The sequence below is a fragment of the Argiope bruennichi genome, chromosome 8, assembly GCF_947563725.1.
Source record: "Argiope bruennichi chromosome 8, qqArgBrue1.1, whole genome shotgun sequence".
Classification (NCBI taxonomy): Eukaryota; Metazoa; Arthropoda; class Arachnida; order Araneae; family Araneidae; genus Argiope; species Argiope bruennichi.
Window position 1 is genome coordinate 28671586 of NC_079158.1, and position 19480 is coordinate 28691065.

The following is a 19480-nucleotide window of genomic DNA, read 5'->3' on the forward strand; positions in this document are numbered from 1 at the left end:
TTGGTGGCTGGATTGGCAAGGCATGTCGTTCAGTTTTGCAGGTCCTCAGTTCGAATATCGATTTTGACCAATATTTTTTTTATATTATTTTTTTAATTTATTTTATCTATTCTTCTCCATTATTCTCACAATTACTATGATTTATTCCAAATCTTATACTGCAAAAATAAAATTTAATTTCAAAGGATTCCTTTATTTTATCGACATTTTAAGAGTCAAGCTCACGCACATGCGCAGAATCCATTCGCATACAAATCATTGTGCTTTTTGACCAGATTGTCACCTTGCCTAAAACTTTTCGTGGACAATCGGAATTAGAATCTTAGAACCTTCATACGCTCTCGTGTTACGAGGCTTGGTGGCTACATGGGCAAAGCATGTCGTTCAGTTTTGCAGGTCCTCAGTTCGAATATCGATTCCAAATAATATTTTTCTTATACTTTCTTTTTTTTTAAATTTATTTTACCTATTCTTCTCCATTATTCTCACAATTACTATGATTTATTCCAAATCATATACTTCAAAAATAAAATTTAATTCCAAAGGATTCCTATATTTTATCGACATTTTAAGAGTCAAGCTCACGCACATGCGCAGAATCCATTCGTATACAAATCATTGTGTGTTTTGATCAGATTGTCACCTTGCCTAAAACTTTTCGTGGACAATCGGAATGAGAATCTTAGATCCTCCAGAAGCTCTCTTGTTACGAGGCTTGGTGGCTGGTTTGGCAAGGCATGTCGTTCAGTTTTGCAGGTCCTCAGTTCGAATATCGATTCCAACCAATATTTTTTTATATTTTATTTTTTTTAAATTTATGTTTTCTATTCTTCTCCATTATTCTCACAATTACTATGATTTATTCCAAGTCATATACTTCAAAAATAAAATTTAATTCCAAAGGATTCCTATATTTTATCGAAATTTTAAGAGAGAAATTTTTTTAAGAGAAATTTTTATCTATTCCGCTCCATTATTCTCACAATTACTATGATTTATTACAAATCATATACTTCAAAAATAAAATTTAATTCCAAAGGATTCCTATATGTTATCGAAATTTTAAGAATCAAGATCACGCACATGCGCAGAATCCATTCGCATACAAATCATTGTGCTTTTTGACCAGATTGTCACCTTGCCTAAAACTTTTCGTGGACAATCGGAATGAGAATCTTAGATCCTCCAGAAGCTCTCTTGTTACGAGGCTTGGTGGCTGGATGGGCAAAGCATGTCGTTCAGTTTTGCAGGTCCTCAGTTCGAATATCGATTCCGACCAATATTTTTTATATATTATTTTTTTAATTTATTTTATCTATTCTTCTCCATTATTCTCACAATTACTATGATTTATTCCAAATCATATACTTCAAAAATAAATTTTATTCCAAAGGATTCCTATATTTTATCGACATTTTAAGAGTCAAGCTCACACACATGCGCAGAATTTATTCGCATACAAATCACTGTGCGTTTTGATCAGATTTTCACCTTGCTTAAAACTTTTCTTGGACAATCGGATGAGAATCTTAGACAATTCAGACGCTCTCGTGTTAGGAGGCTTGGTGGCTGGATTGGCAAGGCATGTCGTTCAGTTTTGCAGGTCCTCAGTTCGAATATCGATTTTGACCAATATTTTTTTTATATTATTTTTTTAATTTATTTTATCTATTCTTCTCCATTATTCTCACAATTACTATGATTTATTCCAAATCTTATACTGCAAAAATAAAATTTAATTTCAAAGGATTCCTATATTTTATCGACATTTTAAGAGTCAAGCTCACGCACATGCGCAGAATCCATTCGTATACAAATCATTGTGCGTTTTGATCAGATTGACACCTTGCTTAAAACTTTTCTTGGACAATCGGATGAGAATCTTAGACAATTCAGACGCTCTCGTGTTACGATTCTTGGTGGCTGGATTGGCAAGGCATGTCGTTCAGTTTTGCAGGTCCTCAGTTCGAATATCGATTCGACCCAATATTTTTTTATATTTTCTTTTTTTTTAATTTATTTTATCTATTCCGCTCCATTATTCTCACAATTACTATGATTTATTCCAAATCTTATACTGCAAAAATAAAATTTAATTTCAAAGGATTCCTATATTTTATCGACATTTTAAGAGTCAAGCTCACGCACATGCGCAGAATCCATTCGTATACAAATCATTGTGCGTTTTGATCAGATTGACACCTTGCTTAAAACTTTTCTTGGACAATCGGATGAGAATCTTAGACAATTCAGACGCTCTCGTGTTACGATTCTTGGTGGCTGGATTGGCAAGGCATGTCGTTCAGTTTTGCAGGTCCTCAGTTCGAATATCGATTCGACCCAATATTTTTTTTTGTTTTCTTTTTTTTAAATTTATTTTATCTATTCCGCTCCATCATTCTCACAATTACTATGATTTATTCCAAATCATATACATCAAAAATAAAATTTAATTCCAAAGGATTCATATATTTTATCGACATTTTAAGAGTCAAGCTCACGCACATGCGCAGAATCCATTCGTATACAAATCATTGTGCGTTTTGATCAGATTGACACCTTGCTTAAAATTTTTCTTGTACCAAAGGAATGAGAATCTTAGACCCTTCAGAAGCTCTTTTATTACGATGCTTGGTGGCTGGATGGGCAACGCATGTCGTTCAGTTTTGCAGGTCCCAGTTCGAATATCGATTCCGACCAATATTTTTTTTATGTTTTCTTTTTTTAAAAAATTTATTTTATCTATTCCGCTCCATTATTCTCACAATTACTATGATTTATTCCAAATCATATACTTCAAAAATAAAATTTAATTCCAAAAGATTCCTATATTTTATCGAAATTTTAAGAATCAAGATCACGCACATGCGCAGAATCCATTCGCATACAAATCATTGTGCTTTTTGACCAGATTGTCACCTTGCCTAAAACTTTTCGTGGACAATCGGAATGAGAATCTTTGATCCTCAAGAAGCTCTCTTGTTACGAGGCTTGGTGGCTGGATGGGCAAAGCATGTCGTTCAGTTTTGCAGGTCCTCAGTTCGAATATCGATTCCGACCAATATTTTTTTTATATTTTCTTTTTTTTAAATTTATTTTACCTATTCTTCTCCATTATTCTCACAATTACTATGATTTATTCCAAATCATATACTTCAAAAATAAAATTTAATTCCAAAGGATTCCTATATTTTATCGACATTTTAAGAGTCAAGCTCACGCACATGCGCAGAATCCATTCGTATACAAATCATTGTGTGTTTTGATCAGATTGTCACCTTGCCTAAAACTTTTCGTGGACAATCGGAATGAGAATCTTAGATCCTCCAGAAGCTCTCTTGTTACGAGGCTTGGTGGCTGGTTTGTCAAGGCATGTCGTTCAGTTTTGCAGGTCCTCAGTTCGAATATCGATTCCAACCAATATTTTTTTATATTTTATTTTTTTTAAATTTATGTTTTCTATTCTTCTCCATTATTCTCACAATTACTATGATTTATTCCAAGTCATATACTTCAAAAATAAAATTTAATTCCAAAGGATTCCTATATTTTATCGAAATTTTAAGAGAGAAATTTTTTTAAGAGAAATTTTTATCTATTCCGCTCCATTATTCTCACAATTACTATGATTTATTACAAATCATATACTTCAAAAATAAAATTTAATTCCAAAGGATTCCTATATTTTATCGACATTTTAAGAGTCAAGCTCACGCACATGCGCAGAATCCATTCGTATACAAATCATTGTGTGTTTTGATCAGATTGTCAAATTGCCTAAAACTTTTCGTGGACAATCGGAATGAGAATCTTAGATCCTCCAGAAGCTCTCTTGTTACGAGGCTTGGTGGCTGGATGGGCAAAGCATGTCGTTCAGTTTTGCAGGTCCTCAGTTCGAATATCGATTCCGAATAATATTTTTTTATATATTATTTTTTTTAATTTATTTTATCTATTCTTCTCCATTATTCTCACAATTACTATGATTTATTCCAAATCATATTCTTCAAAAATAAATTTAATTCCAAAGGATTCCTATATTTTATCGACATTTTAAGAGTCAAGCTCACACACATACGCAGAATTTATTCGCATACAAATCACTGTGCGTTTTGATCAGATTTACACCTTGCGTAAAACTTTTCTTGGACAATCGGATGAGAATCTTAGACAATTCAGATGCTCTCGTGTTGCGAGGCTTGGTGGCTGGATTGGCAAGGCATGTCGTTCAGTTTTGCAGGTCGTCAGTTCGAATATCGATTCCGACCAATATTTTTTTATATTTTCTTTTTTTTTAATTTATTTTATCTATTCCGCTCCATTATTCTCACAATTACTATGATTTATTCCAAATCATATATTCAAAAATAAAATTTAATTCCAAAGGATTCCTATATTTTATCGAAATTTTAAGAGTCAAGATCACGCACATGCGCAGAATCCATTCGCATACAAATCATTGTGCTTTTTGACCAGATTGTCACCTTGCCTAAAACTTTTCGTGGACAATCGGAATGAGAATCTTAGATCCTCCAGAAGCTCTCTTGTTACGAGGCTTGGTGGCTGGTTTGGCAAGGCATGTCGTTCAGTTTTGCAGGTCCTCAGTTCGAATATCGATTCCAACCAACTTTTTTTCATGTTTTCTTTTTTTTAAATTTATTTTATTTATTCTTCTCCATTATTCTCACAATTACTATGATTTATTCCAAATTATATACTTCAAAAATAAAATTTAATTCCAAAGGATTCCTATATTTTATCGAAATTATAAGAGTCAAGCTCACGCACATGCGCAGAATCCATTCGTATACAAATCATTGTGCGTTTTGATCAGATTGACACCTTGCTTAAAACTTTTCTTATACAATCGGATGAGAATCTTAGACAATTCAGACGCTCTCGTGTTTCGAGGCTTGGTGGCTGGATTGGCAAGGCATGTCGTTCAGTTTTGCAGGTCCTCAGTTCGAATATCGATTCCGACCAATAATCTTTGATATTTTATTTTTTTTAAATTTATTTTATCTATTCTTCTCCATTATTCTCACAATTACTATGATTTATTCCAAATCATATACTTCAAAAATAAAATTTAATTCCAAAAGATTCCTATATTTTATCGAAATTTTAAGAATCAAGATCACGCACATGCGCAGAATCCATTCGCATACAAATCATTGTGCTTTTTGACCAGATTGTCACCTTGCCTAAAACTTTTCGTGGACAATCGGAATGAGAATCTTTGATCCTCCAGAAGCTCTCTTGTTACGAGGCTTGGTGGCTGGATGGGCAAAGCATGTCGTTCAGTTTTGCAGGTCCTCAGTTCGAATATCGATTCCGACCAATATTTTTTATATATTATTTTTTTAATTTATTTTATCTATTCTTCTCCATTATTCTCACAATTACTATGATTTATTCCAAATCATATACTTCAAAAATAAATTTTATTCCAAAGGATTCCTATATTTTATCGACATTTTAAGAGTCAAGATCACACACATGCGCAGAATTTATTCGCATACAAATCACTGTGCGTTTTGATCAGATTTACACCTTGCTCAAAACTTTTCTTGGACAATCGGATGAGAATCTTAGACAATTCAGACGCTCTCGTGTTAGGAGGCTTGGTGGCTGGATTGGCAAGGCATGTCGTTCAGTTTTGCAGGTCCTCAGTTCGAATATCGATTTTGACCAATATTTTTTTTATATTATTTTTTTAATTTATTTTATCTATTCTTCTCCATTATTCTCACAATTACTATGATTTATTCCAAATCTTATACTGCAAAAATAAAATTTAATTTCAAAGGATTCCTATATTTTATCGACATTTTAAGAGTCAAGATCACACACATGGGCAGAATTTATTCGCATACAAATCACTGTGCGTTTTGATCAGATTTACACCTTGCTTAAAACTTTTCTTGGACAATCGGATGAGAATCTTAGACAATTCAGACGCTCTCGTGTTACGAGGCTTGGTGGCTGGATTGGCAAGGCATGTCGTTCAGTTTTGCAGGTCGTCAGTTCGAATATCGATTCCGACCAATATTTTTTTATATTTTCTTTTTTTTTAATTTATTTTATCTATTCCGCTCCATTATTCTCACAATTACTATGATTTATTCCAAATCATATACTTCAAAAATAAAATTTAATTCCAAAGGATTCCTATATTTTATCGAAATTTTAAGAGTCAAGATCACGCACATGCGCAGAATCCATTCGCATACAAATCATTGTGCTTTTTGACCAGATTGTCACCTTGCCTAAAACTTTTCGTGGACAATCGGAATGAGAATCTTAGATCCTCCAGAAGCTCTCTTGTTACGAGGCTTGGTGGCTGGTTTGGCAAGGCATGTCGTTCAGTTTTGCAGGTCCTCAGTTCGAATATCGATTCCAACCAACTTTTTTTCATGTTTTCTTTTTTTTAAATTTATTTTATTTATTCTTCTCCATTATTCTCACAATTACTATGATTTATTCCAAATCATATACTTCAAAAATAAATTTTATTCCAAAGGATTCCTATATTTTATCGACATTTTAAGAGTCAAGCTCACACACATGCGCAGAATTTATTCGCATACAAATCACTGTGCGTTTTGATCAGATTTACACCTTGCTTAAAACTTTTCTTGGACAATCGGATGAGAATCTTAGACAATTCAGACGCTCTCGTGTTACGATTCTTGGTGGCTGGATTGGCAAGGCATGTCGTTCAGTTTTGCAGGTCCTCAGTTCGAATATCGATTCGACCCAATATTTTTTTATATTTTCTTTTTTTTTAATTTATTTTATCTATTCCGCTCCATTATTCTCACAATTACTATGATTTATTCCAAATCATATACTTCAAAAATAAAATTTAATTCCAAAGGATTCCTATATTTTATCGACATTTTAAGAGTCAAGCTCACGGACATGCGCAGAATCCATTCGCAAACAAATCATTGTGCTTTTTGACAAGATTGTCACCTTGCCTAAAACTTTTCGTGGACAATCGGATTGAGAATCTTAGATCCTTCAGAAGCTCTTTTGTTACGAGTCTTGGTGGCTGGATGGGCAAAGCATGTCGTTCAGTTTTGCAGGTCCTCAGTTCGAATATCGATTCCGACCAAAATTTTTTTATGTTTTCTTTTTTTTAAATTTATTTTATCTATTCCGCTCCATCATTCTCACAATTACTATGATTTATTCCAAATCTTATACATCAAAAATAAAATTTAATTCCAAAGGATTCATATATTTTATCGACATTTTAAGAGTCAAGCTCACGCACATGCGCAGAATCCATTCGTATACAAATCATTGTGCGTTTTGATCAGATTGACACCTTGCTTAAAATTTTTCTTGTACCAAAGGAATGAGAATCTTAGACCCTTCAGAAGCTCTTTTATTACGATGCTTGGTGGCTGGATGGGCAACGCATGTCGTTCAGTTGTGCAGGTCCCAGTTCGAATATCGATTCCGACCAATATTTTTTTTATGTTTTCTTTTTTTAAAAAATTTATTTTATCTATTCCGCTCCATTATTCTCACAATTACTATGATTTATTCCAAATCATATACTTCAAAAATAAAATTTTATCCCAAAGGATTCCTATACTTTATCGAAATTTTAAGAGTCAAGCTCACGCACTTGCGCAGAATCCATTCGCATACAAATCATTGTGCGTTTTGATCAGATTTACACCTTGCTTAAAACTTTTCTTGGACAATCGGATGAGAATCTTAGACAATTCAGACGCTCTCGTGTTAGGAGGCTTGGTGGCTGGATTGGCAAGGCATGTCGTTCAGCTTTGCAGGTCCTCAGTTCGAATATCGATTTTGACCAATATTTTTTTTATATTATTTTTTTAATTTATTTTATCTATTCTTCTCCATTATTCTCACAATTACTATGATTTATTCCAAATCTTATACTGCAAAAATAAAATTTAATTCCAAAGGATTCCTATATTTTATCGACATTTTAAGAGTCAAGCTCACGCACATGCGCAGAATCCATTCGTATACAAATCATTGTGCGTTTTGATCAGATTGACACCTTGCTTAAAACTTTTCTTGGACAATCGGATGAGAATCTTAGACAATTCAGACGCTCTCGTGTTACGATTCTTGGTGGCTGGATTGGCAAGGCATGTCGTTCAGTTTTGCAGGTCCTCAGTTCGAATATCGATTCGACCCAATATTTTTTTATATTTTCTTTTTTTTAAATTTATTTTATCTATTCCGCTCCATTATTCTCACAATTACTATGATTTATTCCAAATCATATACTTCAAAAATAAAATTTAATTCCAAAGGATTCCTATATTTTATCGACATTTTAAGAGTCAAGCTCACGGACATGCGCAGAATCCATTCGCAAACAAATCATTGTGCTTTTTGACCAGATTGTCACCTTGCCTAAAACTTTTCGTGGACAATCGGATTGAGAATCTTAGATCCTTCAGAAGCTCTTTTGTTACGAGTCTTGGTGGCTGGATGGGCAAAGCATGTCGTTCAGTTTTGCAGGTCCTCAGTTCGAATATCGATTCCGACCAAAATTTTTTTATGTTTTCTTTTTTTTAAATTTATTTTATCTATTCCGCTCCATCATTCTCACAATTACTATGATTTATTCCAAATCATATACTTCAAAAATAAAATTTAATTCCAAAGGATTCATATATTTTATCGACATTTTAAGAGTCAAGCTCACGCACATGCGCAGAATCCATTCGTATACAAATCATTGTGCGTTTTGATCAGATTGACACCTTGCTTAAAATTTTTCTTGTACCAAAGGAATGAGAATCTTAGACCCTTCAGAAGCTCTTTTATTACGATGCTTGGTGGCTGGATGGGCAACGCATGTCGTTCAGTTTTGCAGGTCCCAGTTCAAATATCGATTCCGACCAATATTTTTTTTATGTTTTCTTTTTTTTAAAAATTTATTTTATCTATTCCGCTCCATTATTCTCACAATTACTATGATTTATTCCAAATCATATACTTCAAAAATAAAATTTTATCCCAAAGGATTCCTATACTTTATCGAAATTTTAAGAGTCAAGCTCACGCACTTGCGCAGAATCCATTCGCATACAAATCATTGTGCTTTTTGATCAGATTGTCACCTTGCCTAAAACTTTTCTTGGACAATCGGAATGAGAATCTTAGATCCTTCCGACGCTCGGTTGTTGCGAGGCTTGTTGGCTGGATGGGCAAAGCATGTCTTTCAGTTTTGAAGGTCCTCAGTTGGAATATCTATTCGGCCAATATTTTTATATATATTTTTTTATATTATTTTATCTACTCCACTTCATTATTCTCACTATTACTATGATTTATTCCAAATCTTATACTTCAAAAATAAAATTTAATTCCAAAATATTTCTATACTTTATGGAAATTTTAAGATTCAAGATCACGCACATGCGCAGTATCCATTCGTATACAAATCATTGTGCTTTTTGACCAGATTGACACCTTGTCTAAAACTTTTCTTGGACAATCGGAATGAGATTTTGAGATCCTTCAGACGCTCTCGTGTTACGAGGCTTCGTGGCTGGATGGGCAAAGCATGTCATTCAGTTTTGCAGGTCCTCAGTTCAAATATCGATTCCGACCAATATTTTTTTATATTTTCTTTTTTTTTTTAATTTATTTTATCTATTCCGTTCCATTATTCTCACAATTACTATGATTTATTCCAAATCATATACTTCAAAAATAAAATTTAATTCCAAAATGTTTCTATACTTTATCGAAATTTTAAGAGTCAAGATGTCGCACATGCAGATGCTAAACAGAATCTTTCTTCTTTAGCTTTCAACGATGGAAGAAATTCAGTATTTATGATCAATATAAAATTAGAACATCAATATTAAAAATTTGATGAAACATTGAAAACCACTTGAATATTCAACGCAGCTTATGGCTTTCTTACTGATATATATATATATATATATATATATATATATATATATATATATATATATATATATATATATATATATATATATATATATATATATATATATATATATATATATATATATATATATATATATATATATATATATATAGAATTATTTGGTTCTGGTTTTAGAAAAACAGTTTTTTTTAACCACTTACGAAGTTTTAACCACTACCCATTTCAAATCAATGTGTTGGAGAAATTTTAAGATGGACGCCAGAAAATTAAGAAAATGCATACTGCATTGAACAGAATAGTGTAAAGGTGGGTTCACACGAGACTTTTTATTGCGCGCAATCGTTGTCTCTCTACTGTTGTCCCTCTATTGTCCCCGTGTGAACAGTTGAGACAACGTTGATGGGACAATGGCTAATAGTTGTCCCGACGTTACAACCATTTGCCATTGTCCCGTTGCAGTCACGTGATTTTCCTGAAGTAGGCGTGACCTTCTATTGCGCGCAATAATAAGCCTCGTCAGAACCCACCTTAATGCTTTATGTTTATCGAAATTTGAAGCTTAAAAATTTTCGGTTGAAAAAGCCGTTGAGACCAAGTTGTATGAAATACTGCATTGAAAATTTTAAGTGTTCTTAATCCCACTAATCAGTAGTCTATATAAGACGGCTAATTAATAATATTACGTCTGAGAATGTTTGTTGTAAATATCTCTGAATGTTTAAATATTTTAAAAAGATTAAATTCTATCAAAAAGCTTCAAGGACACTTCAAGACTTCATTGGCAGCTTTCTGTATTTCAAGGGAAAAGGAATGAAAATTTCGATTAAATGTTTATGCAATTAAATACTGCAGACGGTTTTGAGACACTCTTTGAACTATATCCTTAAGTAATAAAGTTTCATTCATCATTTCTCTTTTTGATCATGGAATTAAGAATCGATCACAGCTAGTATCGTAATCGTATTTCGTTAATAACTCTGTGTTTATGCTGTTTTCCGGTGGCTGTCAATATTTTTTGATGTGCTTAGTTTATTTAAAATCTTGTGCCTTAGGTAAATTGTTGGAATGAATAATTAGCAGATGCTGGGGCAATTGTCTTATCTAAGTTACTGTAAGTTTCTAAAATTATTTCCCTTTTTTAATGATTTTTTTTTCTCAAAATATCTGCGTCTGGAAACTTCGTATGCAATATTTACATAGGCATCTTGTTCAAACAAATTGATTTCAGCGTTTGTATTGCTCATTATTATACTTTTATTTTTTCACATTATCTTAAAAAAATCTTGTTTCTTATTCATCTAAATGTTCCGATCCGTGGCTGTCAATCTATTTATTGAAATTCGTACTTTTTTGTTTTGTTTTGGGTATAATTAAGTTTCACTTTTGTGTGATTGAAGCTTCTATAAAACAGAAATTTTTTGCTCATATTTTAGTTTTTGTTGAGTTTTTATATAAATCTTAGATTATTTAAAAAATATTATTTTTCAAAAGTTTATTTATACTTGTGGATACTTTATGTATCAACTTTTCTGAATTTGCTCAACATGGGAAGAAAAGTCTAATACAATTTTAAATTGCATGCAGCGATTTCTTGGACTGTGCATTTTTTTTAAAGCTTATATTTAGAAATTGCATAACTTCCAAAGTGAAAACATTGCTTTTTTTCCTGTTCATATAACTGTTATCTGGATTTTATAAATTTAACTCTAATAAATGATGTTCATAAAATCAAGAAGTAAGATTTTCCTGGGTAATTTGATATGTATAACAAATTAGCATGTTAAGACTTTCTATTACTATGTGTCATTTTTACAGCATTCAAAATTTATAAACCAAATTCTTGAGCTTATAAATTATTGAATAAATTTAATTAATTCTAGCTTTTAAATGTAAGATTTACATGCATAATTTTATTTTTCTCAATTTTTTAATAATGATTATAATGTCTTCATTTATTAAAGTGAAGAAATATTTTGCTATTATGTTAATTCATTTCTATTTATATATGAAAAAATTTATAACCATTTGAATACATTTTCTTTTTAATTTTATTTATATCTCACAACATCAAATATACTAGAAGTATATTCAATTGAAATTTTTGATTATCCCCTCGTTCTAATTGTATGTATATTGGATTATTTTATCGTTTTATTAACATATTCTCTTGGTTTCTTCAGTTATTCTTTGGTTATATGCAAATTCTTTATTATTATTATGATTCTTTATTGCAAATTCTTACTAGAAAATTAGTATTTTGTGCATGCGTAATATATATTTGAATTTAAGTTTGTGAAAGTCCTGCCAATTGATGAAGTGTTAATTGTCCGGAAAGGTGCTTTATATCTCATACGAAATATTTAATATTTTTGATAGGACCTTTAGCTAAAATTTTTTTACTTAAAAAAAAAATTTCAATTTGTCAGACTTGAGAATTTATTTTATTTTATTACTTATTTAATTATAAATCAAATTACTAGTTACTTAAAAAATTTTGAGTTAATAATTTTCTAAATAAAGTTAGCTTTACAGAATTAAGGAATTTTCACCTTTGTTTTTAAGATAAATTCTAATTATCTCTATCCAATGAGTTTTTATTTTTATGAGTATATTTCCAATGCGTTTTTATTTTTTGTGTGCAACTTAATATAAACATTGATTTTAGTAATATTTAAAAAAAAATGTATTTAAATGTATTTTATTTCTTTAAAATAACTGTGAAGCAGAAATAGATTTTGTGAATTAAATGTTGAAAAATAGTAAAATCTTTTATTTATAAAAATTAAAAATTTTTATAAAAATTACTTTTGGGCTCAGATCATTAGAAACTGGGAAAACAGTAAACAAATTTCTAAAACTAAGGGTGTATTTTTTCAGAAGACTTCTTGAAAAAAAATATAGAAATTATTTTTCATTTTATTTCCTACTCTGTTGCATTTATAGTATTTGTAATAATTGCCCAGTCAATTTCATGTTGATATTACTTTTAGATTCCTGTTCTCATTTTTTGCTTTTTTCTTATCAGAATAAAGTTATTATTAATTTAAATTTTATTCATAATAATTTTTTTCTCTTAATATGTTAAGATGGTTAATGACTTTCATGATAGTTTGAGATCTATAATAATCAGAGTTGGACATTATATGAATTTTGGGACTTTGATGAGAATATCTGTTACAAGATTTATTTTGTTGTTTCAGAATATTTTTTTCTTCTCAAAGCATTTCATTATTTAATTTATTTTATTAAATTTTATTGTTTAAATTTCTGTTAAAACTAAAGACTTTTTTTTTTTAAAATCATGTGACCTACTTGGTTTAGAGCTCATTTATTTGATATACGACAATTCTTTGTATTCTTTATGTGTCATCTAGGCATTAATATCTTTGGAAAATTTGTAATCAAATAATATATTTTTATGAAGAAATAAACAATTGTTTTTTTGTTTGTTTTTTTCTGCTGGGGAATCAGTTGGGGTATGAGTATGTGAAGCTGCCATATAAATAAGCGTGTTCTAGCAATCCTGAATTGTGTAGTAATGTTATTAGGCATATTAATAGCTGCATTATTGATGAATAACATGCATATGTTGCCTTCTTAACAAATTTGCATAATTGGATATCCTATGAGAACCGTAACTAGAATTTTCAGTGTCTGTAGCACAATGGAAGTTCCTATAGAATAAAACAAGTGAGATGGAGGGGGATGGGGAGGAGCTGCTTCTTTAATTAATGCCTTTCAGTGCTACAAATCTGTACCTTTTTATAATAGGATTTTTCAAATCAGCTCAGCCTTTCTTGATCATATACATGATTAATTTCAAATATTATTTTGTAAAGAAAATATTTTTCCTCTTTGATATATTTATGTAAAAAGCTAAAATATGTTCCACATAAAAGAAGTTAACATCTCCTTTGCATGTGGAAATGAGTTTACGAGACAAAACTTGTAACCTTCCCTGTTGTGCATATGAATTTCTGCTGAATAGAAATTGAAGTTGAAACCAGTAAAGTTTTTCCTCAACTTCTGTTAGTTGTAATGTAACTTGTTTCTTTATTTCCTTTGGTATGAAACAATTTTTTCAAGCAAAAATTTGAGATTATGTAGCGTTTAAAACATTTCGTATCTACTTGGAAAAATATGTGAATGAAACTTTGAATAAAGTGTTTAAAAGGAGATCTATTTAAAATGAAGCATTTAGTCTTGGGTTTGTTAGAGAAAGTTTAAATGTATTCAAAATTGACTAAGTCAGTAGAAGGCAATGTTTTAATTCATAAATTAAAAATATCAAGGAATATAATTCTGGGAATATGACTGAAGTTTACATATTTTTTTCATGCACATTGTACTCATGTGTTTTGAAATATATATATAAAAAAATACTCTCATGATAGTAAAATTTTAAATGTCTATATATTAGCATACAGGTCTTACAGTTAAAAGTTTCAAAATAATATTGTTAAAAATGGGAAAAGTAAGAGATCTTAAAATTTTTAAATAAATACTTATAATTAATTTTAATTGTGGAACAAAAGTTTGGAAATCTTTCAAGAGTCTGTATTTGTTGTGTCTTGAAACATAACTTTTTAAATATGCAGTTATATGTAGAGAGATATTTCAAATACTTATTAAAGTAGTAACCAAATTTTTTTAAATTGATATGGTTTGTTTTTTTACAGTGCTTATATATTTTTGGGATTACAAAAAATATCTTATAGCATTTCTACATATATATGATATTGCGATTTCATAGATTACTCTAATTAGATTCTTAGATTATTTCTCTACTTCGATTTGACTATTGTGAATATTGCAAATTTTCTATTAAAACATATTTCTTACTTAGTTATTGCAATGTATATGTTTCTTAATTTTGGGGATTAGAAACTCCAGCACAGATGCTTTGCGTATGGCCAGTTAGTTCAATATACTTATTTAACTTAGAAATACAATAATATATTTAATATTTAAAATAATATAGTCAGAAACTGTATTTTGTTTAACATTTAATAATTATTTGATATGTATATGCATTTTAATTTACAATTAAAAAAAGAGGATAATGCAAGTTCACAAATTTAAATATTTAGATAGCATCAGTACGTTAAAAACAACTTGTACCCCCTAGAAATTAAAAACTTTAATCTATATAATTTTAGGGTAAAAATAAAATTGAGTGTTTTTTTTTTTGTCAGTCCCCCCCCCCCCCCCAAAGTTTATACTTTTTGCATGACCTGTAAATGCTTAGTTTACAATTTTTTCCCCTAACTTTTTCTATTGATTACCGTGTAATTATGAAACTTTTAGAATTAGATATTTAACCCTCCCTTTTTTCGCCTCGTATTTTAATGAGCACTATTTTTATTCCAAGTCATAATTTTTTTGCCTTCATAAATTGTCATTGGACTTCAATTCGCCGATCATGAACTACTATTATTGAATATCTTTATTCTCTGCCTGAGTTTTCATTCAACGGAAGTCCAGATTTATATTTAGTAATTTCCTATGAACATTTTCCTTTCACCTTAATGACTGTGATATCCCGTCCCATCAGCTTAAAGAATTTTTGTTACGCATGATTACTCGGATGTATAGACATACTTTATGGAATTCGAAAATGGTTACTTTCACCTCTTGAAGTTATTTCCTTTATCTTATTTTATTAAATTCGAATTCGTAGCTTATTGTACTTAATATTATTTTAAGTTGACACTATGGAGAAGATAGTCTATGTATAATTTCAGTTTTTAATTTCTGAATACGACCTAAATACATTCTATTGATCTCATTTATTTGTACATATTATATTTTAATCACTGATAGTGATATGTAGGGTAAAAAAAAATCCATAATTTTTTTGGCAATATACAAAACGTCGGCATTGAATTTTTAGGCAGAGTGATTCATGAATTGAGAATTTATATGCACTTTCCAATCATTAGGCATTCTTTAGAATGATCAAATGTATTTAGGCAGACTATGAAAAAAAGTGACAATAGCATTATTATTTAAATAATTTCTTAGTTTTGAAACAAAGAATTAACATTTTTACTTGCATCTTCACAGAAGATGTGATTTTTTAAATGGTATTTTGTGAGTATATTCGCATCACGGGTTTCTTTGAAACACGCACGATAAGTAGCGGAAACGGAAATTTCTTTGTTAAGTATGTCATCATCAGTTTGTCCTATTGTGCTTAAAACGGGGCGTTAATAAAACTAAACTAAACTAAAACATCATCAGTTTGATATAATCCACCATTAAATATAAACTTATCCATGTTTTTCGAAACATCTCTTTTTCTTGCATCAAAGATGTATTTCATACCCTGCTGGTTTGACATTTGTCATTTTATGGAATTATTAGGAAATGTGTAAAATATTTCAGCATTTTTAAAATTTTTTAGCATTTTATAAAATACTTAGATTTTCTATAGATTGTCAGCTTTACATACATTGCCAGTAACATATCTATCCAAAAAGAAATGTGTTGACTTTCATGACATGCTTAATATAACATACATTTATCAAAACGCGTATTTAAATCTTCCTCCTATTATACTGTCGTGGAATACAAGGAGATTCTTGAAAAGGCTAAATACTGCCCATAAAATTAAATACCGGGCCAAAGAATATGGCGAATCCATCAACATTTTTATGGATTCTTCTTTAGACAGTTACAGGAAAATTATTAAATATCTCACCGACAACAAATTTGAATATTACGTCATATCTGACAGAGCAGTTACTCAGATGCATCCTTACAAATGAAATAAAATACAAAACCAGAGGAACTTGGATATAGAGTCGGCAGTGAAGCATTTTAAGACCGAAACCTACGATTTTTCAAGTTCATCTTCTGTCATCCGAAAATATCAAGGACATTTATAAACTTGATGTTTTCTCATATATGATAATCGCCTGTGTTAAACAATTCATAGGGGAATCATTTAATTAATATTACATTTGTCAGGTCTGGCATCACAGTATTTAGCAATGCATTCTCAAGGCAAGATGTGTCATTTGTGCAAGTAATCAAACCACACTCGGGTGTGGAAACAAGAATAAAGAAAACTTCATGCAAAATGTGTCAACTGTGGTGATACCTACATTGCTAGCTATAAAGAATACCTAAATTTTAAAAAAATTAAATTCGATGGTAATAGGATAATACTGCAGTTAAAGTTTTGCCTCATTAAAAAAAAAAAACAATAACGATTGCCAATTAATCCCGCCTAGCTTTTCATCCCCAATCAGTCATTTAAACTCATGATGTATAAACGAATTTAACAATCAACAATGAACAAGACATCAGCAGTATTAAAGATGTATTTTCATTCCTTAATGAAATCAAGTCAATCTTCGTCAACTCTAAAGTTATCTCTAAACTGTAAGTTTAGAAATAGTTCGATTAGTTTTTCAACTGCAATCATTTAATGACCCAACTGATAAGCTTTTCATTTTGATGAACTCTCTTGAAAACAACACTGCTTTATAAATTTAAATTTTGTTGCTGTTTTCTTTTGATTTTTGAAAACAACAACATTACCTAATTATAGCTGTGAAAAAAAACAAAAACAATATTATTATTGAGAAACATAAGACTGTTTAGATACCTGCCTTCCCTTCACTGGTCGCCATACCATACTGACATGACTGCGAAACTGAATTTGGCTATCAATTTTTCTATGTAAACTTCTTTCTTTTTTTCTTCTTCATTTTGTCATTACTATTGCACAATGCCTTTTTGCCTCTCCTCTCAACATTTATAAGCTTACGAAGGTTAAGAGCCTTTGAGTTCAAATGCGCCATTTACTTTTTCGCACATCGGCTTATATTATAATAATTGTTTACGTAAGTGTCTTTTTATTTAGTTGTCATCATGCATAAATGACATTGTGTTGTGTTAAGCTTTTTTCTAGGAATAATAACAAATAAGATACATAACTGTGTATATGCGAGTGTAAGGACTCATTTTAATGTTTTAGAAGTAAACAAAATTTATTATTGATTTCATTCTATTCCTAACCTGTCAGATTTTATTTTTATATGTGTTTTTTTAATAATAATCCTTATATAATAAGAATGTAAAAACAAAAAATCATTCGCAATGGCAAGACCGACTCTGCATTTGACTATAAACTCGTTTACTTTCCTATGTACCGCGTGTTTTTTTGGTTTCATTTTAAAAATGGAAAAAAAGCGCAATTTCATTCCGTTCCTTATTAAATATAAATTTCTAGTGTTATTGTTCGTAGTTTATGTTCCATTTCGACATCAAAACGTCGGGAAACAAAACTTCTTTTCTTGATAATCATAACTTTGAGTTAAGGAAAAAGAACCAAACCTGCATAAGTACCCGCATTATTCTTTTGCTGTAATTCTTATCCGGACTCCAATGCATAGTTCCCGCTCAAAAATGTTCCATCCGAAACTCTAGATCACTTGTTTTTATTTAATTTTTTTTTCGCTGCCGCCTCTCCTTAGCAAGAAGAAAAGAAAACTACTCTGCTATCTGGCAAGTCTCCGAAGTTATTGCAAATTTCCATTTCCTCGACTGATGTTTTCTTTCCGTATATCTGTCTAGCTCATATTCGAATTCGGAATAGCGCACGCCTCCCCTCCCAACGCCGTTTTCGTATTCGCCGTTATCTCCCGCGGGATGAGGGGCGAAAAGTGAATATGGATGTCATCTCTCGGAATGGAACAAATCGCTTCTGCGCATCCCTTCGAATAGAGATGAGGGGGAAGTATGTTTCTCGTATTCCAGTTTGGACTCTGCTCCGGATCGGACGTTCCGAGAATTCTGCTTTTGGAAATCCATGCTTCGGGGACATTCACGGTAACAGTTAAGGTGTTTATGTTTAGTTTTAGTTCTGCTGTGCATGCGTTTATGAGAGCGGCGTAGGAGTGAATGTCGATGCTTTGCTTTTACGGTAGATTAGCACGCTGAATTTGTAATATGATGATATAACTTAAATTCCGTTGATGGAGGATAAAAAAAATAAATCCGGGTTTAAGGAATAAGGAAGTGAAAATTGAACTATCCATTTTAAATTTATGAGCTTATTATTTTGTATTGAGCTGTCATTCTTCAATCATTTTCTTCAGGAAATAAACATAATAATAGAATTGTTTTGAGCTAATTACAATTTTGATGTACCAACATAAATTTAGGTAGACACGTACGTTGGTTGTATATTGTGGTTGCTTATCATAGTAAAATTCTTTGGAAATATATTACAACTCAAAATATTTTATCAGGTGATGAACATATAACTTATCGCATGAAAATGATCTTTAAAAGTTAGTCATTTACCAGTCTATAAGCATCACCGCGAAACGCCTTTTTACTCAGTTTTGTTAGGCTCTTTGTTTAAAGTTCTTTGGACTCAGCTGCTCATACTTCCACAGAAAATGCTTTCACATTATGTTTCAAAGTGTCTTATTACTAATATAGTAAATTAAATCATTGAAGTTTAAACAGCTGTGCAGCGTTTTCAAAAAATTTCTTAAGACTTCGTTGACGATGTATTATAAATACTATTGAGGTATC

General features: G+C 30.8%; 1 protein-coding gene across 4 annotated transcripts in view; it reads left to right on the forward strand.

Annotated features, from left to right (window-relative positions):
- Nucleotides 1-10912: 10912 nt before the first annotated feature.
- The window catches only part of LOC129981214 (protein O-mannosyl-transferase Tmtc3-like), a 61962-nt gene continuing 53394 nt past the window's right edge, over nucleotides 10913-19480 (forward strand). For 2 of the 4 annotated variants that reach the window (XR_008785293.1, XM_056091962.1), the window contains exon 1: nucleotides 18662-18778. Coding sequence is in view for 2 of the 4 variants with exons in the window: in XM_056091962.1 (XP_055947937.1) it covers nucleotides 18677-18778 (102 nt within the window). In the remaining 2 variants the exon portion in view is untranslated. Of the gene's footprint in view, nucleotides 11037-18648; nucleotides 18779-19480 lie in introns of those variants that run through there. The other 2 variants (XM_056091964.1, XM_056091963.1) reach the window with 2 other exon arrangements.